We start from the raw sequence: 27,122 nt of genomic DNA, 5'->3' as shown, positions 1-27,122 counted from the left end.
TAGTACTCCCCCTAGAGTGCACCTGCCCTACAGCATAGACGTATCCAGCCAACTTTCCTTGACCCAACCTGCTGTTGAGATTGCATGGGACTGGGGAGGCAATGCTGGTTAAACAGTGCTTGTGTTGTTACTTTATAGGAGTTGCTGCTAACTGTGCATCTGCTCTTGCCCAAATGGCTGCTGCCTCCTGTGTCCAGGAAGAGAAAGAGGAAAAAGAAATCCAAGAGCCCAGTGATACTATAGCTCAAGGTAACTATGTGATTAAATTACCTGCCTTATCTCATATTGCCTGCAAACTCGAAAGTACTTTGCTACATATAGAAGGAGGACAGAAGGGAATGCCATTACTTTGCACCACTCCCTTGTAGGCATATGGAATCTGTGTCTAGACGCTTCAGTACATATCCTGCTGTCCTAGGTTTTTAACATTATGTCACACTAATTTTGTTTTATATGGAACTGCAATCAGTGGAACAACAGATGAGCCAACAGCATTTTTGAAGTGTGGACTCTTTAAGCCTTGTGATACTAGTACAGCCAGAGGGCATCAGGGGAACAATTTTTGTGTGTTTTAATATGTTAGATGGTAATATAAGCTGAGTTTACTTGCCTCTCCCTGTCACATGTGTGCATCCTTGGTTGTCTTTTGTCATCATCAGATATTTTACACTGTTTCTGAATCATGTTAAATGAAGCTGGAGTAAAAAAATTATATATTTATAACATGTAAAAAGTTCTGCATCTCTATACCACTACTTCAAACCCACTGGAAGTCAGTAAAGTCAATTGTTGCCTCTAATGGCTGCTTGGAGAAGTACATAAAATGTGTCTGATAACATCTGATTTCTGATGGCAAGAAGCCCGTAACAAAACACAGTGTTGTACAAATAACCCTGCTTGGCACTTAAATTTGGTGTCTCGGTAGAGAAAGCAAAACTGAATAGGCCTGAGCACAAACTAGTTTTTGACCACTCTGCTAGATATGACTGAAGTGAGTTGGCCAGGCCACACTGAAGCAAAGAGGAGTCAGTAGTGGTGGCCAGAGACCAACAGATCTGTTCTATGAAAGCTTGCAAAGCTTCAAAATTTGTTCCCATGCCAATGCAGCAGAGATTTTCACAAAAAAGAATGAGGTCCAAATGCTTGTAGTTCACATCAAGATTAGTTTTGCTTTGACAAGAGTATCCATTAACAAAAGCTCTTTGGTGAAACTTTTGTATGGAAATTGATGTGAAATCCACAAACTCGTATTTTTTTTTTTTTTTCCCTGTAGCAAAGGAGACTTTGGTAAAAATGAATAGATGGCCAGCCAGCCAGCTACAAAGAGAAACGTGTAATATCTCTGGCAATCAGCATCTGTTCTGTGGGCAACAAGATGTGAATTTAGGGGTGGAGGATGTCGATCTGACGTTGATTTTTTTTTTTTAATTTTTTTTTTCAAGCATATGAGATCAGTCAAAAGGGATTTTACTTTTATAACTGCTTTATGTTTATTAGGAAGAAATGGGTTTCTGTGATTTGGTTTTTGTTTAAAATCCGTGTTCTTTTATAGCTTTCAGACTACACCTTTGCCATCACCCTATATACAAACCAGTGTTTGTTTAAAAGCTGGAGAAGCTAATGCTTTTTTTTTATTTTTCATGCTGCAGTGAAACAGAAAGTGGAGCAGAAACTGGAGCAGATGGGTAAAGTGCAAGGAGTCTGCCTGCACACTGCTCATGTTTTGTGTATGGATGCAGTCCTTAACGTGGGCCTGGAAATGGGAAGCCACAATCAGGACTGTTGGCCTCATGTGTTCAGGTATTTATCAGCTTTCTCAAAAGAAATAGAATTTATACCATGTTGCCTGAAAGTAACAGACAAGAAAAAGGACTTTACATGCTCTGGGAGTGTCCTGTATAAACAACATCAGAGTGAATTAACTGCTGGTATCTGTAAGAGACGGTGCTGTTTTCTACCACTATTCAGAGACAAAATCAACACTTAGAAACATCAAAGTTGCCAGAAGACTGTGGCAGACCCAGGAACCTAAATGGGCTTTTCAGGCACCTCCACTAAACTATTTGCTATCTAGGCACAAGGGAGACCAAAGGATGTAAGGAGACAGGTTGTCTATGTGTAGTCTGAGAGTTAGAGATCGTCTGTTTAGGGTTTGAGGAGAATGTCCTATGCATCATATCTGGTTCAGATGTAGAAACCAGTACGTGTGAACTGGCAGCACATTTCCATGTAAGCTGGCTCCTCACAGCGATGGGGCTGTGAGGCAGCTGTATTTGCACTGTCCTGTCTCACCTCTGGACTACAGACCCAAGCATTCCTTCAGTGAGCCTGGTGATGAGTGGGGGGAAGAGTTGTTGTTTTGGGGGTTTTACTCATCTTTTGCTTTTCCTGTTTGTTCTCAGGGTGTGTGAGTACATCAGCACGCTGGAGCACACCCACTTCAGTGATGGTGCTTCCCAGCCCTCCCTTACCATCACCCAGTCACAGCAGGCACCTGGAGGGCTGCAGCCAGACTCTGAGCCTGGGGAGTCTCCCCAGGCACTGACCCCTGAGCAGGAGACCACCCTCAGCAGCAATCCTGTCATTCAGCCAGTTTCTATCCAGGAACTCATCAAGGAGAGCAGTAAGGGCAGAGCGTTTGACTTCCGTGGAGGCAGCCTGTTGTGTGGGACCAGTGCTGCCAAGGCAGTTCTCACACTCTCCACACAAGCTGACAGGTAAAAGCAGCGCTGTCAGGAACCAGCATCCTTGTTCCCAAAACAGGACCAAAATGGACCTTTTTGTGGTGCAGCGGGGCCTGATATTTGTCTGTTGCAGCCGTTTGCTTCAGCTGAGTTTCACAAAAGGGCTGTGTGCGCGTCACAGCCAGCAGTTCCTAAAAGACCTGGTTTTCTGCATCTCTGCATTAACTACAGGTTCTGGGCTGACTATGTCTGGGCACAGTGAATATGCCAAGTAAATCAAATGGATCCTGAGAGTGGTGGATTTATTGCTTGCATGTAAATTAACCTATTGCGTTTATTAAAGCAGACAAAATAAGTAGGTGTCTTGTCCTGACAGAAAGGGACTGAGGGACAAGACCAGTGTCAGTTAGAAAGCAGCTGCTTCTGTCAGGACTCTGTGGACAGCTTGGCAGCCTGCTGCAGTGTGTCCAGAGGAGGAAGGGCCACCAAGCATGGTCACAGAATGACTAGGTTAAATGTCCCCACAACACAGTCTGCAGACTGATATGTTGCAGGCTTTTTTTGCTTTTTCTGCTGTTCTTTCGGCAGCCCAGGCTAGAGTTGAAAATTTTCTGGGTTTCCATGCTTCTAATAAACTTTTTTGCCACCTGACTTCTTGCGTTCTTGATCTCTGCCCATAGGAGGGTGTTATTTGTAAATTCAGAGGAAAAAATAAAGCATACTGATACTGCTTCTAGGAGTTCGACTCTGTGCATGGAAAGTAGTACTACTTGGTTCTGAGGATTAGAGAATAGCAGAACTGTAATTTTAATGATATAGGTTTGATTTCTGCACTTCTACATCAGTGTGAATGTTAGTAGGACTCAATCCCTAGTTTCCTAGTACAAAGTTTTTCATTAAAAGCAGTGTCAGAAAATCGTATTTGTGTCAATTTGTGGCTGTACCATGTGAAATGTCACTGTAATCTCTGTGGAACCCACCTCCTATATGAGCATGTTTACTGGTTTAAGGGTACAGATTTTAACTCTTTCGAGCTCATTGCAGCTGACAATAACAAGTCTTGTTTGTATTCCTAAATAGCAATTCAGGTACAGCAACTTTATGTCTAAGACTTGAATTAGTTTGTTTTTCATGTAAGGGGCTGTAACTTCAGATGGAGTAAACTGGTGTAACTGCAAAGTCAGTGAAGCTATGATGATCTGTGTTGTGAGTACTGGGCATATTCTCACTGGTTTTTTGATTACTCATTCATGAACTGCTTACAGCATTAAGACATAGTAACAGGGAAGCATCGATTCCTTGAAAAAGTGACTTTTTGTTTTTAGTACCGCAGTTGAATCTTGGAAGGGTTCTGGTTGGTCCTACAGCACCCTCCAATTAATAAAGCTCCTGGATCAAAGTCTTTCTGTAGCACTGTATAAATGAAAAAGCCCTCAATAACCCAGTGTATCACCAAAGGCAACACATAGCAGCCATGTACAGATAAGGGTTTTCCTCTTACATACACATCTTATGAATTTTTCAATTAGATTCTGTTCTTTTACTCACAGGCTCTTTGAAGATGCTGCTGACAAGTTAAACTTGATGGCATTGGCAGGCTTCCTTTACCAGCTCAAGAAAGCTTCTCAGGCCCAGCTTTTCCATTCAGTCACAGATACAGTTGATTACTCCTTAGCAATGCCAGGTAAATCACTTGAATTTCCCTTACAGAGTTCTCTGTTTCATATACAACTGTACTACTTAAAGGACTTACTTGTGTTCTTATAGTTTTAATTTTTCCAGTTGAAATTTCAAGGTATAAATAAAAGACAGTATTTAGTCTAATAAGATCTTTCTGTAGGAGCAAATCAAAGTCTTTAGAAAAGGTTGAGTGCTTCTTTTTTTGGACAGGGACCATATCCACACCTGCTATGAAACACTTCGGTTCTTGGACTTTGGAGGTGTTAATTGTCCACAGGTATTTAATCACAGCTCCATTTTGGAGCCTGATCCAGTAAGGAAATGGGTGAACGTAGACCTAAGACAGTGGATTTGGGTTAGGCATTTGACAGCGGGATCACCTCAGAAGTGTTCAGAAAATGGGTGATAGCAAACAAAGCAGACAACTGAAGAATGTTAAAGAAAGCAGTGGGATTTGTCCTGCTTGCCATTCCCCAGCAGAGTGGAGCGTATACCTTACCGTGCAAAGCCTGTAAATTGTCGTTTATATCATTGTCTCAAATGGAGCAGAAGGATTGGACCCAAAGGAAGATATTCACTTAAATTTGTGCTGTGCCTTTAGATGTTGCATTAGTCATAGGGGTTTTGTTGTGTCCTGTGGCAGACATGTATTTTATCTGGTATATGTCTCCAATTTGATCAGTTTGCCCTCTCCCTGAAATGCTACTTGTCATTTTCTGAATGTGACACTTCAAGTGTTTTGGGTTTTGTTCGAGCTTGTCTCCAGGTCTCAACATTCATCACTTTATTTTTAATAAATAACGATCCTCTTATCATGTAGTCAACCAACAGTAGTTAGTAATAATGAAATTAAAATTAGGATGAAGCAATTAACTGCTTTTAGAAAATATATATTAGAAGTGGTATGCCCCCTGATTACGTCTTTTGTTAGAGATAAAAGCATCGGTGTATTTTAAATGAGTGAATGAAGTGTCTTTCCAAACATTGCAAGAGCAACAGAAGATTAATCCCTTTCAATAGGAAATAACGAGTATTACTGGCTCAAGAAAAGTTTTCTCTGACGTTCTTTGCTTCGTATCCTTTGCTTGATAAGAAATACAGAAGGACAAACCAAAACTAAATAATTTGCAGTTTATATTCTTTCCTGTAGATGTCACCAAAGGTTTTTGCAGCTACTATTTTGAGTCTTAATATCGATTATTTAACTCCTTGCTTAATTTTTCTGTACTACTTCTCCAAGCCTTTGTCTTTAAAATGTTTGCAAAAAAAAAAAAAAAAAAAAAATCACCTAAATAATAATAAAGTGTGTTTAATAAGTTGTTCTTAAAACTTGAGTCCATCTCCTGTTCTTTTACCGACATAGGCATAGGCTGTGTTTTACATTGATTTTTTTTTTTTTTTTGGTTCTTTTTTGTACCCTACCACCCTGACTTAATACCAAATAATTTCTAACCTGAGTTAAATTCCAGTTTAGACATGTAGAGATGGAGGAGATGCTGCTGCTTAGCTTCCATTTATTTTCTTATACTTGTAGGTGAAGTAAAATCTACCCAGGACAGAAGAAGTGCACTTCACTTGTTCCGACTTGGTGATGCCATGCTCAGAATTGTAAGGAGCAAATCTCGCCCTTTGCTCCACCTCATGCGTTGCTGGAGCCTGGTGGCACCTCACCTTGTAGAGGTAGGAGTGGGGGAGAAAACAGGAATGTGTGCAAGAGGTGGCGAAGCTGAAAAAGCTGGAGGAGGCTTGATAGCTCTTAAAATGTATATCAACCCTCAACGTTGACAAATCTTACTACCCTTCTGGGGTACTGTATGCACTGTGTCGTATATTGTGATAGTGCCACTGAGGAGTGCACTTTTAAATGACTGAAATGGGCAGATCCAGGGACAGTGTGTTGGATTTTTGCAGTATGATACTCCCTGTCTGCCTGTGTTGAAAAAACTGAAACCACCCTAAGAGGTGACAAGTAACTCGTCCATCTACCTATTTTCCCAGTCAAGGTCTGCATCTTTTTATTTCCCATGAAAGGATGCAGGCTTCCTTTTCCCACATAAAGACAGTTCAACTGGGAACATGGTGACATTTTTCCCTTTCCTTCTCCTTCCTTGTGAACCCTGGTCCATGGCATGCCAGTAGCAGCCACATAATGCATTTCAGTCATAAAAAATTACTTTTCCTCAGCCAAAGTTTCAGTCTTTGTCTGGTGAAGTGCTGGTGTCTTGACTTCTCAGAGCTTTTTGATTTGTATCATTGGTATGAATAAACCTGCAGGACTTCCTTTCTTTCTGTTGGTGAGGTATGTGGTGTTATCTGCCCAGGTCTGTTGGGAGCGTGCTTCTCTGGAGTTTTAAGATAAGCTGTTCAGTGAATTGCTATAGCACTTCGTTTCATTGACTCACGAAGATGCGTGGACTATCTTACAGCAAAGTTCAGACATTGGGGAGTCTCAGTGGACTGCCTCTAAGCGAAGCAGAAATAGCAGCGCATAGTTCTGCTGTATGCTTTAACAGCCCTTTATCTTGGAAACTAGTGTCTCGCTTGCCTTTGGATACCAGCCTGAGACCACTTTAAATACTTTCTGTGCTTTGAACACTTCTAAGTCTTGAGATCCCAAGCCAGTTTAAACTCAAGTACCTTCCAATGTTTTTAGAATGCAGGGCTAGTCAGTCTTTTTGGTGGACTTCAATGCAGATGAGAGCATTACAGGGAAGGAGCAACATCAGGGAAAGGACAGAATTTAGCATAACCTGCATAGTTGCTCAAAACAGTAACTATATGCAGATTCACTAATGTTTAATTTTTTAATGGCTCTTCCAAAAATGATAAGAACCTTCTTACTCTTAAGTTCCATAAATAGACAAATAAAAAGCGACAGTTGGTCATGCATAGACAGGTATGGTGAATATATGCAAAAACTACCTTTTTGAAGGGAAAAAAGGTCACATGATAGAAACAAAAGACAGTATTTCACATGAGTTCTGTTCTGTGGGTTTTATTATTTAATTTAATTATTTTTAGCTCTGTGCTTTTTGAATTGTCAACAAATGCGTGTGGGGGACTCCAAGCAGCTCAGAGTCCCAGTCACCCCTTTCCATGGCAGTACTCTCCCATCTTCATTGCAGTGGGGTCCCTAGTCACGTTAGTGGTGAAGCTCCTTTTAGGGTTCAGCAGCATGCTTACTCCCCTTAAAAGTGTCTCACTAAAAGCAAATTTTTTGCTTGGACAAACTCTAATACTCCTCCTTTCCCTGCAGGCTGCCTGTCATAAGGAGAGACATGTGTCTCGGAAGGCTGTCTCCTTCATCCATGACATCCTCACTGAAGTGCTGACGGACTGGAATGAGCCTTCTCATTTTCACTTTAATGAGGCGCTTTTCCGCCCCTTTGAGCGTATCATGCAGCTAGAGCTCTGTGATGAGGATGTCCAAGATCAGGCAAGTCAGCCCTGATCAGAATGTCTGTATCTGGCTTACCATGCCCGTAAGAAGGATCATCTCCAGTGTGCACTTACCCAAATTCCCTTCAAATGGTGCCCCTTAGTTGTCTTCAAGGAATCAGGAGGGCCCTGCCTACCTAAGCCTGCATTGTGGTAGAGCACAAAGACAGTACACCTGGCTTGAAAGCAATTAAAACTTTTCTATTATCTAAAAAAAAAAAAAAAAAAAAAAAAAAAATTTGTCTAGACTGATGTAGTGAAATCTAGGAATGTGTTTAAAGCCACCCTTGTTCCTTCTGAAGATCCATCTATGTATCAGTTCTGGGGTTTGGTTTTATTCTTTTAACCTCTCCTACACTGCCTGCAGGTGGTCACCTCTATAGGAGAGTTGGTGGAAATGTGTTCTACCCAGATCCAGTCAGGATGGAGACCCCTATTCAGTGCCCTGGAAACAGTGCACAGCAGCAGCAAGTCAGAGGTTAAAGAGTACCTTGTAGGAGAATACTCGATGGGTAAGGACTTACTGTGGTGACTGTTTCATATGTGCTTTTGTTTCCCTGCCTTATTCCTTGGGGACACAATAACTAAGTCAGTATATTTAAATGCCCTACCTGAGCAGTGGCACTTCGCAGTGGCACTGCAATACTCCAGGACTGTACTGAAGTATCTGGTTTATTAGTTGGGGTGGGAGGGAAAGCAGAGGTATTGTTCTGACTTTTTATCCTCTAGATTATGGCAGATGAGTAAAATGAGAAAGAAATGCTTCAAACCTGCTTGAATATTTTTGAGCAAAACAGTAGTGCAGGAGTGAGCTTGGCTGAGCCCTTGTCACTGTCCTGATAGAGAAAGGAAAGCACACTGTATACAACCACCATGTCTCGTGGACTGTCCTTCTTACTCTGTGAAGCCTATTGCTCTTACATATCAGGGTAACTCAGTGTGGTAATCTAGGCAAGTGCCTGTCCAGGTACTTAATCACAAGGCTTCAAATTGCTGGCACTATTACGAACGATGTTTGCTGTAAGAATGATTGTGCAACCTTCACAGAGGTGTTTGCTTGTATGGAAACGGAGTAATATGGGAAAATCACTTTAATCTGTTCTTTTGCCCCATTAGAAGGTATTTTAAAATGTTACAAGTCAGATGTATGGGATATGGTTTTCCTCCTAAATTTTGTCTTTCAGATCTGTTATGATCAATGGCAAAATGCAAGCGTATACGGCTTTTGAAGACTGCTAATCTACTTAGCAAAGCAAGGCTTTTCAAAGAAGAAAAGCAAGGCTGATTTGTTACTGTATAGTCTGAACAGTTTTCTGCATGACTGCTGTCATCTTGGCAGTTATCAAGAACTAAACCAGAAGCCTCCACCAAACAGAAGTGTCAGTTACTGAGCTGGGTTCAAGAGCTCAAACCTGCTCTTACTGTTTGAGCAGGCATAAGCTGATATTTTTCATAGATGAGGCACAGGAGGGAGTCTGTATTACTTCCTATGAAGGGCTACATGGGTTGTCTTAGGAGCAAGAGAAGGTTTTACTTGTAAGATTGTTTCTATCTTTGCCCAGAATAGAAGAGATTCTACAGATTCAGTTAAATTCTTGGAAAACTGTTGGAAAATCACCTTTATGGGGGATGGGGAAGATTTCTCATCATGTTATTTCCACAGGGAAACGCCAGGCTCCAGTGTTTGATGTCTTTGAAGCATTTCTAAACACAGACAGCATCCAGGTCTTTGCCAATGCTGCCACCAGTTATATTATGTGCCTTATGAAGTTTGTCAAAGGACTGGGTAAATATTTTTATTTTCCTTTTATCCTATTAGGTCATGATATATCAATCTCGGTCCTACAGAAGAGGAGAATTCAGTTAGGTAATACACAGTACGGTAAGGAAGAAAGAGGTAGTGAAGAAATTGAGTCCAGAATGCTTAAAAAAAATAAAATCAAGACCGAGGGATTATTTCAGAAATGTTTTTAGTGCTGTCAATTCTTCAAGTTGTTACAGCAGCAAAGATGCATCTCACTGTTAAATGTCTGCTTCATTTGATCTTAATTTGCATCAGGACTTGCTTACATTCATTTAAATAATTAAAAAAACCCAAAACCAAACCCCAAACCCAGAATATTGCAGAAATGGCCTAGCATTGTGAGTGACAGCATGGAGTGTCTGCAGCAGAACAGGGTATGTTTTACCTTCATCGGCCAAAGCCACAGCGCTCGTTTCTACCCATGCCCACCTCAGCAGCAGTAGTAGTTTGGCATGTGCAGTGCTGAAAACCTGCTGAACCTTCCGTGAGATCATGAGTGTTGCCAACTCACAACACTGTCCCCGTGGTTAGTTTTTTTGTTGCTGAGGGCAACGGAGACCAGGCGTGTCAATTCAGGGTGACCCTGCAGAGTAATTGTGGTGCTTCACCGAACTTCAGAAAAGGCAATTGGCGTTGGGTCGTTCTGCCCCCATGTTCATGTTCCTTGGCTTGCCCTGATCATTGGCATTTGACGCATTTCACTGAACTGTGGCAATGGCTGTTTTTTTTTCCTTATGTAAATTGCAAAACTTCTAATGATTGGTGAAATGGGGCACTTTTTTTTATATGTATATTAATTCACAGGGGTATCTAGGTCTGTAAGGGACTTCCTTTGATTTAAATGAAGCACCTAACTGCAGCAGAGCAAGTCTTTAATGTTACTCTCATCTTAAGCTATTTCACCGCTGATTTCAACGGGGACAGAATTCAGCTTGTGATGACAGACCAGAACTGTAATTATTACTACAAAAGAGAAACAAACTTGCATGTCCAGTGCCAGTAGAAGGAACTCATGTTCCTTCTGGAGAACTTAAAAGCCTGTCTTATATTTCTCTAGGTTTCTTACTTCCATGAGATGAGTTTGTCCCCTTTATGGTCAAAAAGCAAGATCTTTTTTGTATTAAAAGTAGTAGGCCTATGGGATACTTCAGTACTGAGCAATAGCAAATATACTACCATTTATGTGCAGTTTAACATCAAACTAAAGGATTCAAACTTCACTGGCTGACTTGGCTGATCTCAATGGTAGACAAGACTTTAAAATACATTATGGAAGGAATGGTTAAGGGCATAGAAAAAGCAAGTAAATGTAGTGAAATGAAAATAAAGTAGGATTTAGTAAAAGGATTTAATACTTATCTTGTGGTTTTTATGAGAGGAATATCTTTCAAGGCAGTAAAATGTTAATGTATATCGGCATTTAGTAAAGCTTCAGATTTGGCACCGAATAGGAAGTATTTGGCTAAACTGCAAAAATCGTTATGAGCCAAGTATTCTAGGGTGGGCAGAACATCGGCTGAGAGGGGAGGAAACCAGACTGTGCAGACAGGGAAAATGCTGGAGTGAATGGAGTTATCCAGGGAGGAGCTCTGCAACAGGGTGCCTTGGAACTGACCTCCTTAGCTAGTACACTTAGTGAAGCTGACCTAAAAGTAGGAATCTGCTGATGCCGCAGAGTTAGTAATATCTGTGGCACTGTGACACAAGAGCCTGAGGGTATCATACAGTTGAAACTGTGAGACCTTGACACCTGAATTAGACAGCAGGAGGAAACAGCATAGGACAAAATATAAAATGGTGTATTTAAGGAGTAAATAAACTAAAAGGAAGAACTTGTGATAGAATTTTCCAGGACACTGGACTGCAAATGAATAGAAAAAAAATCAGTATCTTAATTGAGCAATGGGTGAATGTGAGCAAGTAATTCGTACACTCATGGGAAAAAGCGGAGCAGAGTCAATATGACAGATGACTATAAGGTGTGATTATAAGAACTCCCAAAGGCTCTGCTAAAGGGTTATTAGACAAGTATTTATTAAAGCACTTATAAAAGTCCCTGTATGAACTGTGACCAGTGTTACTGTATTGTTTGTATGAGAATCATCTGGTTGTTGGCCAATAAGATTGAACAAAGAATGTTTTCTGGATTCTATTTAGACACTAGGGCACAGCTGAATGAGAAAGGAAAACTAATGCTGTGTTTGTTTCTCTTCTGTCCTTCCCAATGCTGCCTTGGCTGTCCCCAGGGGAAGTAGATTGTAAGGAGATGGGTGACTGTGTGCCAGGATCAGGATCTGCATCTACAGACTTGTGCCTTCCCGCGCTTGATTACCTCAGGAGATGTTCTCAGGTATGATGAATTATCTCACACAGGTACTAACCTGGCCTAGGAAACAGTTCTAACCTCCAGGCGTTGCACCAATGGTTAGATGGTTGGCACGAACACAACAGAACCTGTGGTAAGCCTGATGGTAAAAACCTGCGCTGCCGGATGGAGAGTGGTGATCTGAAGGAATCTCGTATCTTCCAGGCCAGCTAATGGTGGGAAAACTAAGGAAATAAAAACACTCAGAGCCAAGGAGCATGTGGGAAAACGTGAATGTTCAAAACCTAGTAGTAACATGTTCAAAACTACATTCATTCTTATTTAAACAGTTACTGTAAACAGTGTTGGGAATGAAGGAGGAAAAAACCCCAGTCCTGAGAATTCTTAGATCTTAAGAAGAGCAACAGGTTACACCCCCTAAAACGCAGAGGCAGCTTATCTGTGCCCTGAAAACATATCTGAAGCTCAGGGCAAATCTCTTAACAATTAAAATGCTGGCATGTTTCCTGTAATCTTCTTGCACACAGCACAGATTATTATCCAGGGTTGTTAGGATGGTTTTTGTCTGATTTTATAATGTTGTTTGTATTTCTGTAGTACCTGCAGGCCTTTTTGTTGGACCCAGGCCATGTTTTTTCTGGGTACAATAGAAATGCATAACTGAGGATATTACTATAGCTGAAAGGACTTAATATCTAAATTCAGAGATAATGGGTGGATGCAGTACACAGACTGAGAGGAGAAGGAAGCAATAAGGCAGCTCAGAACAATAAACAGCAGATGTGTCAAACTGTACTTGGTATCTTCTTCACCTAAAAAGACTTAGTGAATATCTATGTGCATATCTAATGTTTATTCTACCTGTACACTATGTGCAAAACATCACTTTCCCTCATTCTTACAAACCCTGGCCCACAGCGAAGCATAAATATTTTCTCCTCTTTAAAAGATGCAGCCATTTTTATCTTATTATACCTTTTAACTTGCCAGTAGAAGCAGAACCAGAATGACTGAAAAGAAATCCTGTCTGTATATCGCAAGTGAACGGTTTACTTAAGAAGGGCCTGGTAAAATACTGGTAGCATCCCAGCTATAGCACAATTCTGTAAAATTTCTATTTGGTGTGTAAACTACAGCCCAGGCAATGAAGCTCTGAAGTAAACACATACAGGTCCTTTTATCAGTATTTACTTAGACCTTCAGAGCTCCAAAATACTCTGCATACAGCTAATGGAGCGTCTTAGGCCATAGGTGCAATCAGTAAGTAGTAACATTTGTCTTTCACAAATGAGGAGGGAGCACACACCCTTCCCAAAAAATGTGTTTTATTTAAATTGCTTTTCTCCCTCTCTTTCTCCCCCCCTTACTTGTCAATGAACAGAAGACTTCGGGCCTCTAGTTGTGCTTTTCATTTACACTATTGCTGGATGAACAGAACAGATGCTGACATTATGCTACTTTCATAGCTTTTATTTTATTTTACATACCTGTGTTGTGTGTGATAACTTTTACAAACTTTCCCATATATATTTATTTTTCCTTGTCTTCTTTTTTGTCTCTCTCTCTTCCTGCCCGAAGTTGTTAGCCAAAATCTATAAAATGCCCTTGAAACCCATCTTCCTCAGTGGCCGGCTGGTTAACTTGCCGCTAAGAGTGCAGGAACAGTCAGCCAGCAGTGAGGATGGTATTGAGTGCATCCTTTCTGACTTTGATGACGACACTGGTAAGTGCATTGAAAGCAGTAACAGCGGAATTAATCAATTGCTTCTTCCACATGTCACTGTCAATTTTACAAACTGCTGAAAGCAAAAAGGAGGAGAGAAACTTCATAGTTTATTGTCTCCCTTTTGTCTACACACACATGTGTGCTCACAGAGCTTGGAAGTTCAGGTCACATCACTTTCTTTACATCAAAAGACACAGCTCGTACGTGAGAAAAATACAACCTCTCTCTTGGGACAAGATAATGGTAGTTTAATTACTAATATTTTGATTATTCTGATAGTAGTAGTATCACCAGTATGTATTTCTGAGAGCTAACATAGAAATCCTTTCTAGACCACAGCTGAAGTAAAGGAGTGAAAACCTTTTAAGGTTGGTATTGGCAGGCCTGCCTGTAACAGGAAAAAAATATCAGTGTTAAGAGTTTATACAGATAAAGAACATTTGTTTAATTAAGTTTCCAAACATATGTCCTGTGGTCTGTTGAACTAAACGGTGTATTTCTAAAGTCCATAAAAAGCACTCTGACCTCTGGAAAAACGAGCCGTCTTTGTCTCCTGATTATTTGTGTGGTTCATATGGGTTGTGCATTAATCAGATACTTGACGAGCTAGATCTGTGTGGAGCCGAGCAGTAGAGGAATGCAGCCTTACTGCTTCTGGACTCACGATGGCCCTTCGAAGCAGTACCGCCACTTTTGAATATCTGAACTACTGAGCGGTTACAACTTGGCTGCCTCTGTGAGGAGCCGGCTCCACCCAGGCAGAAAGCAGGCTGACTCCAATGCATTTCGTTCACATGCCTCGCCAGAATGACTCTTGGTACCTACTTTTATCTAGCCTCTTCCATCACAGAGGTGGTCCTGTTCCACTGCTACCCTGGATAAAGGAGAGAAAAGCTACTCTCTGAAAAAAGTGCATCACAAGTCCTAGTTTCAAACAAACAAACAGCTTTTCTATGTTTGGGGTTATTTTCCTCTCTGGAAATTTTAGGATGTTCGCTGGGATGTGGGAGACCCAAGTCACTGAATTCTCTGCATCGAGTCAGGCTTGGGACTTGACTTAGGGTCTCCCCACCTCAGGTGAACGCCACTTGCCTGCTGTTCTGAAGTGGCTCTGCCTATCAGTGTCTTGCTTGCTGTGAACAGAAATGCCACCCCGCAGCAAAGAAGCCTTCTGATTCGGTTCTTGTCAGAGCTCAGGGCTGAAACTTTCACTCATTTTTTTGTTTAACTGGGGAACATTGCTAGGCAAACTGACTTTACAGAGACAGTAGACAGTGCTCCACCTGGCACTCTAGTGCTGAAAGTCAGTACCAAGATGGGGCAAAAAGTTTTAGCCTAGTGGTGGTGCACTGTAATTTCATAGCGTGTTTGATTCCATGCCAGACTCTTCAAGAGCATGCTTTTAAAAGCTGCTTAGTTCTTACAGATTTGAAGATGCTCAGATTTCATGCTGAGTTTCTGCCTTTTCCTTATCTAGAAACACAGATTTGTGCTGTTTCCTTATCTGGAAACATAATTAAAGTCTGTGACTCCAAACAATGTCGCCATACGTACTGCCCTGTGGAAGTGGTGTGAATACATAAACGATCAACACAGTTACTAAGTAATGATTTAGCTGTTTTTTTCCTTGATTCTCAGGAAGACTCGCAGTCAACAAACTCAGTCCATCTTAAAGTTCCCTTGTAGCCTTTTTTATTGTTTTTGGAATGTAATTAACTAGCAAGCATCATTCAGACAGAGACTACATCAGTACGGCTGCTAGTGGCGGAGAAGATGGGCTTATTAGTGAACCAAAGTGAAATCCATTTTAGCCAAATAAACCCATAGCCTTTTAAGGAGCCTTAGCTCAAGAATAACATTGTACATTGCAGGAGTGTTATGAGTGTAATATGCAAGATCCTTCTAGTCATTCATAACGTCATGGGGAACTAACAAGTACTTAAGTGATCTGTGACAAATTAAAGGGCAGCAATTTCTAACCATCTTCAAAATTATATTGAAAACTAGTTGTGTGCCTTAATCTTTTAGGGATACATGCTTGCTAGTGTAGGTATGAACTCATAGTACCACCTGTATCCTAACTGCAGTTCTGGTAGTTGCCCAGCTCTGCCATATCCACATTTACTACTCTTCTAGCTGTGACCTCTTTAACATCTAAAGATGACATGTGAGGCAGCCTGATGATACTTCACTTCATGAGGCATTATTACTGTTCAATTCTCGGTACCAAATAAAGCCAGTTAAATTATGGCTTGTCGCCTTAGGATCCTTACCTAAAAATATAACCTAAATGAGTACAGTCCATTCTGGGCAGCATTTGTAATGCTAGTGAGGTGTGTGAAATGTCCCATTAAAACAAATTAAAAAACGCCCCCAAGGTTAAAGAGATTGGACTAGTGGGGGTAGTAAACTAAGAAAGAAGACCAGAACAAGGTGTATATGGAGGAGGAAGGATGGGACAAAACACAAACTTAATAAAAAGGGAAGGAAAAGGAGACCATCATTTCAAAAATTGCTATTGCCCACAACCATTACACAGCAACAGTGAGCATGCAAGAACCCATGATCTTTAAGTTAATTAATTTCTTAGCCTCCATCACTTTCTGAGGGCAACTTCCACCTGTGGTCACTGCAGGACCTCACTCATGGTTTTTAATCTCTGTTTCCTTACATGTAGGCCTCATCAATGTCTGGATTATTCTGCTGGAAGAATTAACAACTGCCATATCCAACTGTCCCCGTCAGCACCAGCCTCCTACTTTGGATCTGCTTTTTGAATTGCTGAGGGATGTTGCCAAGACACCTGGTAATGAAAGGGTTTGATAAAATGTGAGCTAGTAGAACCCTGACCCGAACCTTTTAGAATCCTAAACCACTTCTGTAATGTGTGTTACTCATGCTAGAGCTGCACAAAGACATTCTCAAGTAGAAAGGGGGTTTCTTAGAGGCTGATCTGTTGTTCCAGTTAGTGCATTGTTCTATGTTGACAAAAGGCACTGTAAAAATATTTGGAACATACTCTTAGATTTATTGCACAAATAAAACAGCGCAGTACTCTATTGGTGTCCTAGCCACAGAAAACCTTTGCCTGGTGTCAAGGAAATGCAAAAAGTCCAGTAGACCTTCTGGGAAAGACAGTAGGTAAACAGTTGGCTAAACGTTCTTGTACTGCCTCACAACTAGATCCAAAACTGCTTACCCCTCTTATACCATAAAAACAGTTTCAGAACCTGGTTTCTGTAGCATCGCCGCTGGCCTCAAGCTTGAAAAACCTTAACAAATTTACTGTGCATCTAGGCTTTGTAAGCAAAAATTTACAACCATCATTGTGTTTATTTTAAGGACCTGGATTTGGCATTTATGCAGTCCTACATCTTCTTCTTCCCACGATGTCTCTTTGGCTCCATCGCAGCCATGGTGACCATTCTTACTGGGATGTGGCATCTGCTAATTTCAAGCATGCCATTGGCCTTTCCTGTGAACTTGTAGTGGAGCACATTCAAAATTTCATACACTCAGGTATGTCATTGCACTGTCACATCTACTGACAGTCGTCAGTAGCATGTTCCTGAATAGCTACTTGGGGAGATGGTTTTGTTGGTTTTTGGTTGCTCAAGCGTAAAATAAGAGGAGAAAGGTTGAAAATTTGTGTTTGTTTGGGATTTTTTTTTTTCCTTTATAGGGTTTAGAATTATGGAAAAAATTAACTTGTAAGGGACCTATGGAAGTTATTTAGCCCACCCTTCTCCTCAGAGCAGGGCTATCTTCAAAATTAAATCCTCACAATCTATATTACACTTTATAAAAGAAGATAGTAAGACTTTGATCATAAAGAACTAGAATATCAGAAACAGGATCTAACAGCATTTCTCCAGTACCACTTAAGTCCAGGCATTTTATATTGTTAGCATGAAAAAGATTGTTCTTATTTCACTTTGATGTGATGCATGTTTCAAAGTTGAACTCTAGTGATAGCAGCATAAAAAAACCTGGTTTTGCAAAGTCTCTGAATAGCAGTAAGTGTGGCAAGGCGATTTATCTCTAATTATAATGAAAAGGCGATGATGTTAAAACCAGTCTGTGTCTTTTCCTTATAGACATTGGTTATGAAAATATGATCAATACTATGCTGAAAGATCTTTTCAAGTTGCTGGTAGCCTGTGTAGCAGAACCAACAGAAATTATTTCCAGAGTTGGCTGCTCTTGTATCAGGTAACACAGTCTGTTCACTCTGTTAGGGTGTTCAAAAAAGATGTCTTTATATCTTTGAAGAACTTGTGGACTGATTAAGTTGGCTAACATCTCAAAAGAAATCTACAATATATCTATCTTTTGTTATTTAAATAACGAATTTTAGACTTACTAACCTTTTCTTGCTGTTTTTGGTCTGCTTCAGAACCTGTGATTTTAAACATTAGTATGGTATGAATCCCATAAAAAGCACTTGTACATTACTTACATGCAGCTAGTCAATAATTAATCCTTAGGAAAAATAATCAAAGGTCTTTCTGTTGGAATTCACAGGTCTTTAGAGGTAATTAATACCTTTCACAGTCTTCGGGTTATTACAGTCATAGTCAAAATAAGCACTGCGTTATATAGTTACACATCGTGTGGTTCTTGCCCTGGCAAGATGACTACTTAAAGAGGAAAAGCAAAGGAAAAAAAAAAAAAGTCAAAACTGCAGTGTAATTACAAAAATAGATCAGGGTAACAACGGAGGAGATTCAATATCATTAGCTAGCTATGGAGTAGGCCTTTTGTTCTGTTTTCAACGTTCTCCCATTACAAGTAAGAATTGTCTTGTTCCTTCTTGAACACGGTAACCTTTTCCTGTGTCCTTGCAGGTATGTGTTAGTCACAGCAGGGCCTGTTTTTACTGAAGAGATGTGGAGGCTTGCGTGTTGTGCCTTGCAGGATGCGTTCTCTGCCACTCTGGAGCCAGTAAAGGTAAACTGCCATTTTGCTGTCAGTCACAGTGACATCACGCTGGTTACAGACTCACTAACTTTTGACAGGTTCCTTTTTTTTTTTTTTCAGAAAAGTTTTTGGATACAGAGCCAGGAAAAGAAGTGTAGGGATTATGTGGTATCTTTTGTTATTTTGTCGATTCACAATGCAAGGTGTTGGATCAACAATGGAGGTTGACATCAGTTTTTCTGAATATGTACAGACAGCACTAGTTGCTAACAGTCCAGACTTATTTTAAGTTGCCCTGCCAGTATGGAATCAGAAGAGTTAAGCGTGTGAAAACTTACTTTTTGTTTCACTTCTTCCCCTTGCTTGTCTACAACTAGACAGAAGGCAAAGTTGCTTACTTGATCCTGTAGCTGCATGCTCCATATAGATTATTCCTCAACTCGCTGTCTTTCTTGTAACAAAAAATCCTGTTAAGTCATCATAGGCCAGAGTAAATAAGAAGTTGTAATGGCTTTGCATCAGATACATCAAATGCTAAATAGCAGGTGACCAGCTGATGGTAATCAGACAGATCACTCTAAATCTTGTATTATACGCGAACAGGCTGGACAATGCTACAGTCACTGACTTCATTTAACGCACAGTGAAAGTCTGATATTGTGTCTCTCTATAGAACCTGTTGGGCTATTTCCACAGTGGTTCTGAAAGCTTTAGTGGAGATGCCTGTGAAGTGAAGGTGGCAGCCCCCTCCCTCTCGCCAAGTGCTGAAGCTGAGTACTGGAGAATCAGAGCCATGGCACAACAGGTACTGGCTGACATTTCAGGGGAAGTCAGAGAACCTTTTAAACTTGGGGCTTTTCCTTATGAAAGTATATCTTTATCACCAGCTTCCTCACAAACCCTATAGGCAAAGACTTCCTCATCACCAGACTAACATTTATTTGTCTAACAGTAGTATGGAGAAAAAGTAATAAAAACAAGAAAAAAACCACCATTAGAACTGTCTCCCTGTAAGTAGGAATTAGGAATGCCTGGGGTGGGGGAAGATGCATTGGTACCTGAGGAGGACTGACGATGAACCTATTGTGTAATGTACCTTTAAAAGCAGCAACCCTGGCATACATCAGTGGAAATGTTTCTGATAAAAGGAAACAGTAGTGTCACTGTCAATCCTCATCTAAAATGTCATATACTTTTCTGATTACTCTGTTAAAATTCAAAGGACAAAAAATGCACTAGAACAGAGACCATGATGTGAAACTAGAAAAACAAGATTTGTTCAACCTATCAAAGCAGAGTTTGAAGAGGAATGCAGATTTTTTTTTTCCTCTATAAATACCTGGATATAGGTTGCAGAGAAGACAGAGAGTGCTGAGAACTCGAGGATAATGCTGACATTTAACAAATTATTTGAAACTCAGCACTAACACCTAATCAGCAGAGCAAGCTTGGAGCCAACCTTCTCAGGGTCCTTTTGACTACAATGCAGATTGTTCATTTTATGAAAGTGCTGTATTTCAAGGAACTTGTTTCATATAACCAGACTGAACTTAATCACCTGCAGGGTACTGTAAATACTGTCTGACAGTTTCAGCATGGGAAAGCAGCTGGATTAAAAGAGCCAGCAGATGTTTGGTGTCAGTTTCTGACTTGATTAATCATACCCTGATGCTGCTTGAAAATCTGAGACACACAGACCAGGATTTGTGATCACAAATAACATGGCAGTGGCAGACTTCATCTGAAGTAGAAAAAAATGGTTTGAATTAAGTTTTAGAGACACAGAACTCGAGAAAGCAGGGAATGTGGCATTTATACTTTTCTTGAGGACATTATTAGTGGCGCTCCCTGAGTCCTCCTTAGCTGGGCATTTGGCACAACTACTAAGCTACAAAACAAAGCTAAAGCAACTGAGAGTTGTTTCCACGTTTCCCACCCAAAGAACTGCAAGTTAGGTGTCTGTTGTATGTCTTCATGGCTGGAAATAATCCTTCAAACATCCAACCTTTCTAGGCACAACAGGCTAACTATGCAAACAGGTCCTTGTCTCCACTACACATAACATCTGATAGGCATATACAGCCAGCAGAAAGCTTGTTTGGTGTTTGATATTATGCTTTATACAAGTTCAAAGAAAAATATGTCTGCCATTTGCACTGTGCTTTATTGGGTGCCTGGAGGTAGCCCATGGCTCTGAGGCTGTTTTACCAAAGGATCATGCTCCAGGGAAGGTCTGCCTGAGGGGATACCTTGCATTCTCTCCCTCGCTGTAAAATAAGTCATCGTAACACATCATCATAACACATCTTTAACAATGCAGGAAATTGTATTCTCAGCCCCATCCCCACCCCTCAAGGACCCGGTGCAAGTGCTAGACTGATTGTTTTATGTAACTTGTTGTTTTCTAGGTCTTCATGCTGGAGACTCAGTGCTCCCCAAAGACCCCTAGCAACAAGGAGGGGTTTGAACATGCCCAGTCGTGCGTGCTCATCATTGACCTGCCACCAGATAAGAAACCAAATGGGCATACACAGAGAAGGTAAAATATCTTCTCAGGAAAATACTATACCATTAAAAGCAAGATGAAAATGTCGTCAGGCTGGCAGAGATGTGAACTGAGGCTGGCAAACCAAGCCTCTCCATCGGTCTCATCGAAAAAATGAAATACACCAGTCAAATAAAAATTATGTTTTGTCACACAGGAGACAATAGGTTAACACTATCTATTCTCCAAATGTTCCCGTGATCATACACTGGTGAGCAGGCACGTGCAAGCGCTGTTACAGTTATAGACAAGCCTGTGTCAGGGTCTATAATGTGGCCCTTAGAAAGCTGAATAAGGAAAATGCTTCTAATAGATAGTAAAAATTGGTAGGTTACAAACACCTGAAGGATACATGAGGTCACACAAAGCGTTCAAGTAGAGGAAATGCAGATTAAATTAAGAAAAGAATTCTCACAGGAAATACTAGGAAAATCTTTCCAATATTGAGATTCTTTAAGAAGTAGAGTTAAAAATACCAGTTTGAAGAAAGCTTTGGAAGTACTGTTATGTTTGTAATGATACCTAGCAAATGAAATAATGTCTGCTTCACTAATGGTCTTTTAAATTCAGTATTACTGGATTAAGAAGGTAGAAATAGTTACTGGATAAACTGGAGCAGTATAAATTTAAGAGACCACATCCTGAGCTGCAAAACTATCAACATATTGATCTAGGGAACGTTGGTTTTGCTTGGCGCTTTATTTTTGTGGAAGTTCTTCTGTATGTTACCACCTCAAAAACTCGTGCGTTTGCATGACAGTCTGATGCTGTCAAAGAATATTTCTTTTTGCTTGCACTCGGTTGTTTAAACAATTGCTGTAACATCAGTAGGGCCAAGAATTAGAATTCTGCATTCAGGGTTTGTGTTTGTATTGCAAGGTATGTAATACATGGCATGAAATTGTCTTTTACCGGATACCAAACCTGCTTCTGTACCACTTCAGGCATTCTCATTCAAACCTAAACTATTGCTTGCAACAAGGAGCCAGAGTGTGATGGTCCTCCTTTGGATGGACAGGAAGAAAGACCATGCAAGATGTCTCTGTTCTTACACAGCTGTACAGAAGTCTCCCCCAAGAGCAGGTGCTCCGTTGCCTCATGTTCAGAGAGCGGGGCCCTGCACAGAGATGAAGAAAGGTTGAGATCACAGTCTAAATCCTTCCATCATGGTGGGAAAATATCTGCTTTATCCAAAGGTTTGCAGATCGTTCTTCTCATTGTAATGAATGCAAAGCGAAAGGCTGGAGTACTCCCCTCTCATGGCACATAAGGCCATGCAGTCTAACAAGCTGCATTCGTAAAGGTCGTGTGGGTCTTGCTTGTCCTTCAACAAATAAATAAATAACGCTTGCAATTCATACAAACTCTGAATGCCCTTACACTGCGCTTTGTCTAAACAACTGCAAAAAGTGTATATGCTGATAGGCAAATGTTACCCCAGCAGTGCTCATTTTTCACCAAAACAGGGCTCAGAAGTTGACTGTGCCACTGTTTTTCATATTATTTGCTACAGCAGTGCAGTAATATGCCAGTCTTGCATGCTAGTAACTGTGGCCTTTCAAAAGTTTTACTTTAACCTTAGTGGGGTTTCTCTTCTCCCTTTTTTGCTTTTGTTTCCTTAATGCTGCATCGTTTCACAGGAAGCTGGGGTAAGGGAGCGTTTCTTCTTCCTAAAAAAGTAGTAATATTTCAGTTTGAAACTTTGGGCCAAATAAGAAAATACTGTCCTTAACCAGCTTTAGCGTTGTGTGTTTTCACCTGTGGTTCTGTACCTAGTTTCTTTTGGAATTGAGCAGTACTTTAAACTGGCCTTGTAAATTGCCTGTTTGGCTCTTACAAGGAAAGCAGATCTCCTTCATTCTGATCCTACTTTTGGAACAGGATTAGTCTCTTAAAATCAATGCAAGCACTTATTTAACTTTATACATGCTCTTAAGAGCTTTTCTGAGTCAGAGCCTGTAATGATTTTTACAGCAGAAAACTACTTCCCCATAAAGAGCTCCACAATGTATGCATTAATCATCAAGGTTTTAGGTTTTAGCACTGTCAGATAATAAGACTACTAAATTTTACTGATGTATCAGCACTGACAGCTGTGTCACGGTAAGTGAGCTGACGCAGGTAAATTAACTTGAGAAGCACAGGTTTGTCTCACTTTTTTTTTTTTTTTTTTAAATTGCATTCTCAAAACTGAGTTTCTATATTATTTCTCGAACAAAAATTAGACTTTTTGTTTTGGTATTTTGAAAACACTTCTGAAAGTTGTTTAATGAAAGTAGAATAGTTTTGGCAACAAAAAAAATTAAAGGTCTACAACTGAACGTCTCATGTTGCATGAAGATTTACTTTTACTTAGACCTAAAACTTCAGTATTGCAAGCAAACGGAAAAATCTCTTCCTCACTTGATAGCAGTGCTAATTAAAATGCAGCCCATCAGAGTTCCCTAAATCAAAACAAGTAGTACTATGTGTACTGGAGCATCAGCTCCATTTAAAACGTTGACAGTATAATCTTATGCAAAGACTTCTTTTCAAATGCTGTAAGATAGGTTTCACAGTTTATAATTTTAAATCCATGAGGTACCAAGCAACGATCCTGCCCACCCTTTCTTCCTAGCCTCCCTTGCCTGTAAGCCTCTCAGTGTTATTTACTGGGGAATGACCTGAAAACTTTGGTTAGAGGAATTCGCCATTCCTGGGTTCCCTGTGCAAATAAAAAGTCCGTGAGATCTAGAACAACTCGAAGCATCTCTCTAACAGGAGCACAGCTAAGAATTACCCAGTATTATATATGAGAAACAGGGATAGGAGCAGATATTTCTAGGCTCTCAATGTTCAAGTTGAAGTCTTAAGAGCAAACAGTGAAATGTGCCTTCAACAAGACTTAAGCTTCTTTGCATGCTCCATTGCACTGCTGATGTTTCTAGAGATGTTTTTTTTATTGGTTGGTTGGTTGGCTCCTTGTGTTTTATTTTGAAGAAGAAGTACTGCTGGCATTAGTAGAAATGGAAAATGCGTAGTAAACTAGTTTTGGCCTCGATTTGTCGTGGCAAAGTTAAGGTTGGTTGAAGTGCCGGTGGAGGAATGTTAGGGATATTGCAACTTCGCCAAAGTTCAGCAACAAAACCACAAAATACAGCCAGGGACTGATGGCAGAAGTGCTACATAACTCGTGTGATAACAAATTCCTCAGTAATAGCAGGCTGAAATATTGAGAGTACTTGCAGCTGCCATGAAATAGAAACACAGAATATTTAATCCCTTAGACATCTCTGGAGAAAAGGACAAAAATTATAATAGAGCTTTGTTTTAATACCACCTCTGCGCAAGTGCCATTAGTGTGCTTCCTGTGGACAGTTACTTTTCTTAACCAATGTAAGTGTCTTCCTTTCTAGGAAGTATTTGAAGAGTAACTGGAAGACCATTCCAGGCACCTTTCTGTTACTCCACTTTTTTTGTAACAAGGCTGTGAAAATTTGGCCTTTCATTCACATCTTTCATGTTAGATTCTAAAACAGGAGTTATTCCTGTACTTCTGGTAAAAGCACAATGCCCCATTTTAATTTAATTTTATTTTTTTCCTCCCCATGCTTGGTTTACCAAGTATTCCTTTCAGGACAATAGTGGTGAGCTTACTGTCCCACCAAGTACTACTCCAGAATTTATATGACATCTTACTAGAAGAATTTGTGAAAGGCCCTTCTAACTTGGAGGAGAGAATGACAATACAAGTCCCAGAAAACAAACTGGCTGGTTTTCTCAGGTACATTTCCATGCAAAACCTGGCTGTCATCTTTGACTTACTGCTGGACTCCTATAGAACAGCCAGAGAGTTTGACACCAGACCTGGGTTGAAGTGTTTGCTGAAAAAAGTGTCTGGCATTAGCGGAGCTGCCAACTTGTATCGCCAGTCAGCAATGAGCTTCAACATCTACTTCCATGCTTTGGTTTGTGCAATCCTGACAAACCAGGAGAACATCACTGCAGAGCAAGTGAAAAAGATCCTCTTTGAAGACGATGAGAGAAGCACAGACTCGTCGCAGCAGTGTTCTTCAGAAGATGAAGACATTTTTGAAGAAACTGCCCAGGTCAGTCCCCCACGAGGGAAGGAGAAGAGACAGTGGAGGGCTCGAATACCATCTCTGAGCGTACAGCCTGTCAGCAACGCGGACTGGGGCTGGCTCATCAAGCGGCTTCATAAGCTCTGCATGGAACTGTGCAACAACTATATCCAGATGCATCTGGACCTGGAGAATAATGTAGAGGAGCCTCCAGTGTTCAAAGGCGACCCTTTCTTCATTTTACCATCCTTTCACTCAGAAACCTCCACCCCATCGACTGGAGGGCAATCTGGGAAGGACACGCCATCAGAAGACGACCGGAGTCAAATCAGGGACCAACTGGGAGACAGCCTGACACCCCGAGGAGGGAGTGGAGAAATGTTGCTGCTACCTCCACCCCTAAGTCCTAAACCAGAGAAAAAAGAGCAAACCAAGAAAAAAGAATGGTGGGAGAGTGCTGGCAACAAGATCTACACCATAGCCACTGACAAGACTATCTCCAAACTCATGACAGAATACAAGAAAAGAAAGCAGCAACAGACCGTGACGTCCTTCACCAAAGAGGTCAAAGTGGAAAAGAAAGGGGAGCTCCTGGGTTCCAGAGGGCCAGACTCACCCATACTCCAGCGGCCCCAACATCTTATAGATCAAGGTCAAATGAGGCATTCATTCAGTGCTGGTCCAGAGATCCTGAGACAAGAGAAGAGACCACGCTCAGGATCCACAGTCAGCTCCCTGAATATATCTGTTAGGGATGCCGAGGCCCAGATACAGGTAGGACATACTTGTAGAGTGCTAATAACAATAGCAATAATTAAAAAGATACCTATAAATATTTTTTCTATTGATTTTATTATAATGATTATAATCTCTTCATTGAATGTATTTGTTCCATAAGGAAGTCATAAAGAGGACTGAGTATTTCAGTAGCTGGCACTGACAAAAAACTGATTCTGTCCTATTGAAAGAAAACCAGGGAAGTGTTATCAGGCGTATACCAGTACAGCTTTCAAGACTGCTTCTGTGACTGAGGCCAAAGCAGCACTTAGTTCTTACGGCTTACAACCTACAATGAGCTCTGTGCTTACTGCTAAGGGCTGTAGCCCACCTAAGGCTTTTGAAAATGTCACGCTGCTCATCACAATGCCTTTGTATTTAAGAAGGGTTTTTTTTTTTGTTAATCCCTCAGCAGAAATAGTGAGCTCTGTTGCTAAACAGCAACTTGCTGCTCACATGTGCAAGTGAACAAACTGGTGAAAGCATCGAACTCGAAAGTCTTTGTTCACAGTGGGGTGAAATAAAAGGTGATGAAGGGTGAGCATGATGCCTGCAATGCAAAGTCAAACAATGACGTACAGTGCTGAATGCGTGAATTAGGAAGACATAGTGAACATGAAATGAATATGCTGGCATTACTCAGTCCTCTTCATGAGGCTGCAGCCACCAGATACCATATTTTCTGCCTCAATCAACAGGCTCGTCTATTCAGAAAGGTCTTCTAAAGAGTCTTTCTTTTGTATCCAATTTGTTTGTAGGCATGGACCAACATGGTACTGACAGTTCTCAACCAAATTCAGGCCCTGCCAGACCAAACTTTCACGGCCCTGCAGCCAGCGGTGTTCCCCTGTATCAGCCAGCTGACTTGCCACGTGACAGATATCCGTGTCCGCCAGGCAGTACGGGAATGGCTGGGAAGGGTGGGCCGCGTTTACGATATCATCATTTAAACCTAGCTGTGCTCTATTGCAAAGGGGAGAAAACGTCCAAGGTATACAGCAAAGTAGTATTTGGGGTTCATTAAATGCCTGTTTGTTGGTGATCAATTGAGAAACAATGAGCTTGTCAATGTATATCCTCTATCCACTTGAGATTGTGTGTCCCTCACTCACAGTAGCAGAGGAGGCCAAGCCTGAGTGGGACCAGGGGGGACTGGAATGG

General features: G+C 40.9%; 1 protein-coding gene across 4 annotated transcripts in view; it reads left to right on the top strand.

Annotated features, from left to right (window-relative positions):
• The window catches only part of ARFGEF3 (ARFGEF family member 3), a 92,278-nt gene extending 65,367 nt beyond the window's left edge, over positions 1 to 26,911 (top strand). For 3 of the 4 annotated variants that reach the window (XM_086461193.1, XM_086461192.1, XM_086461194.1), the window contains 18 exons: positions 139 to 249; positions 1,650 to 1,800; positions 2,403 to 2,717; positions 4,235 to 4,368; positions 5,899 to 6,044; positions 7,621 to 7,800; positions 8,170 to 8,314; positions 9,466 to 9,588; positions 11,853 to 11,956; positions 13,511 to 13,655; positions 16,336 to 16,464; positions 17,001 to 17,177; positions 17,756 to 17,870; positions 18,506 to 18,608; positions 19,252 to 19,383; positions 20,987 to 21,117; positions 24,728 to 25,958; positions 26,720 to 26,911. In XM_086461193.1, the coding sequence (XP_086317319.1) occupies positions 139 to 249; positions 1,650 to 1,800; positions 2,403 to 2,717; positions 4,235 to 4,368; positions 5,899 to 6,044; positions 7,621 to 7,800; positions 8,170 to 8,314; positions 9,466 to 9,588; positions 11,853 to 11,956; positions 13,511 to 13,655; positions 16,336 to 16,464; positions 17,001 to 17,177; positions 17,756 to 17,870; positions 18,506 to 18,608; positions 19,252 to 19,383; positions 20,987 to 21,117; positions 24,728 to 25,958; positions 26,720 to 26,911 (3,764 nt within the window). Of the gene's footprint in view, positions 1 to 138; positions 250 to 1,649; positions 1,801 to 2,402; positions 2,718 to 4,234; positions 4,369 to 5,898; positions 6,045 to 7,620; positions 7,801 to 8,169; positions 8,315 to 9,465; positions 9,589 to 11,852; positions 11,957 to 13,510; positions 13,656 to 16,335; positions 16,465 to 17,000; positions 17,178 to 17,755; positions 17,871 to 18,505; positions 18,609 to 19,251; positions 19,384 to 20,986; positions 21,118 to 22,763; positions 22,773 to 24,727; positions 25,959 to 26,719 lie in introns of all 4 variants that reach the window. The other variant, XM_086461191.1, reaches the window with a different exon arrangement.
• The last annotated feature ends 211 nt before the right edge of the window (positions 26,912 to 27,122 follow it).

The sequence above is a fragment of the Leptosomus discolor genome, chromosome 2, assembly GCF_034619465.1.
Source record: "Leptosomus discolor isolate bLepDis1 chromosome 2, bLepDis1.hap2, whole genome shotgun sequence".
NCBI lineage: Eukaryota > Metazoa > Chordata > Aves > Leptosomiformes > Leptosomidae > Leptosomus > Leptosomus discolor.
The sequence above is the reverse complement of the archived record's forward strand: the minus strand, read 5'-3'. Positions and strand labels throughout refer to the sequence as shown.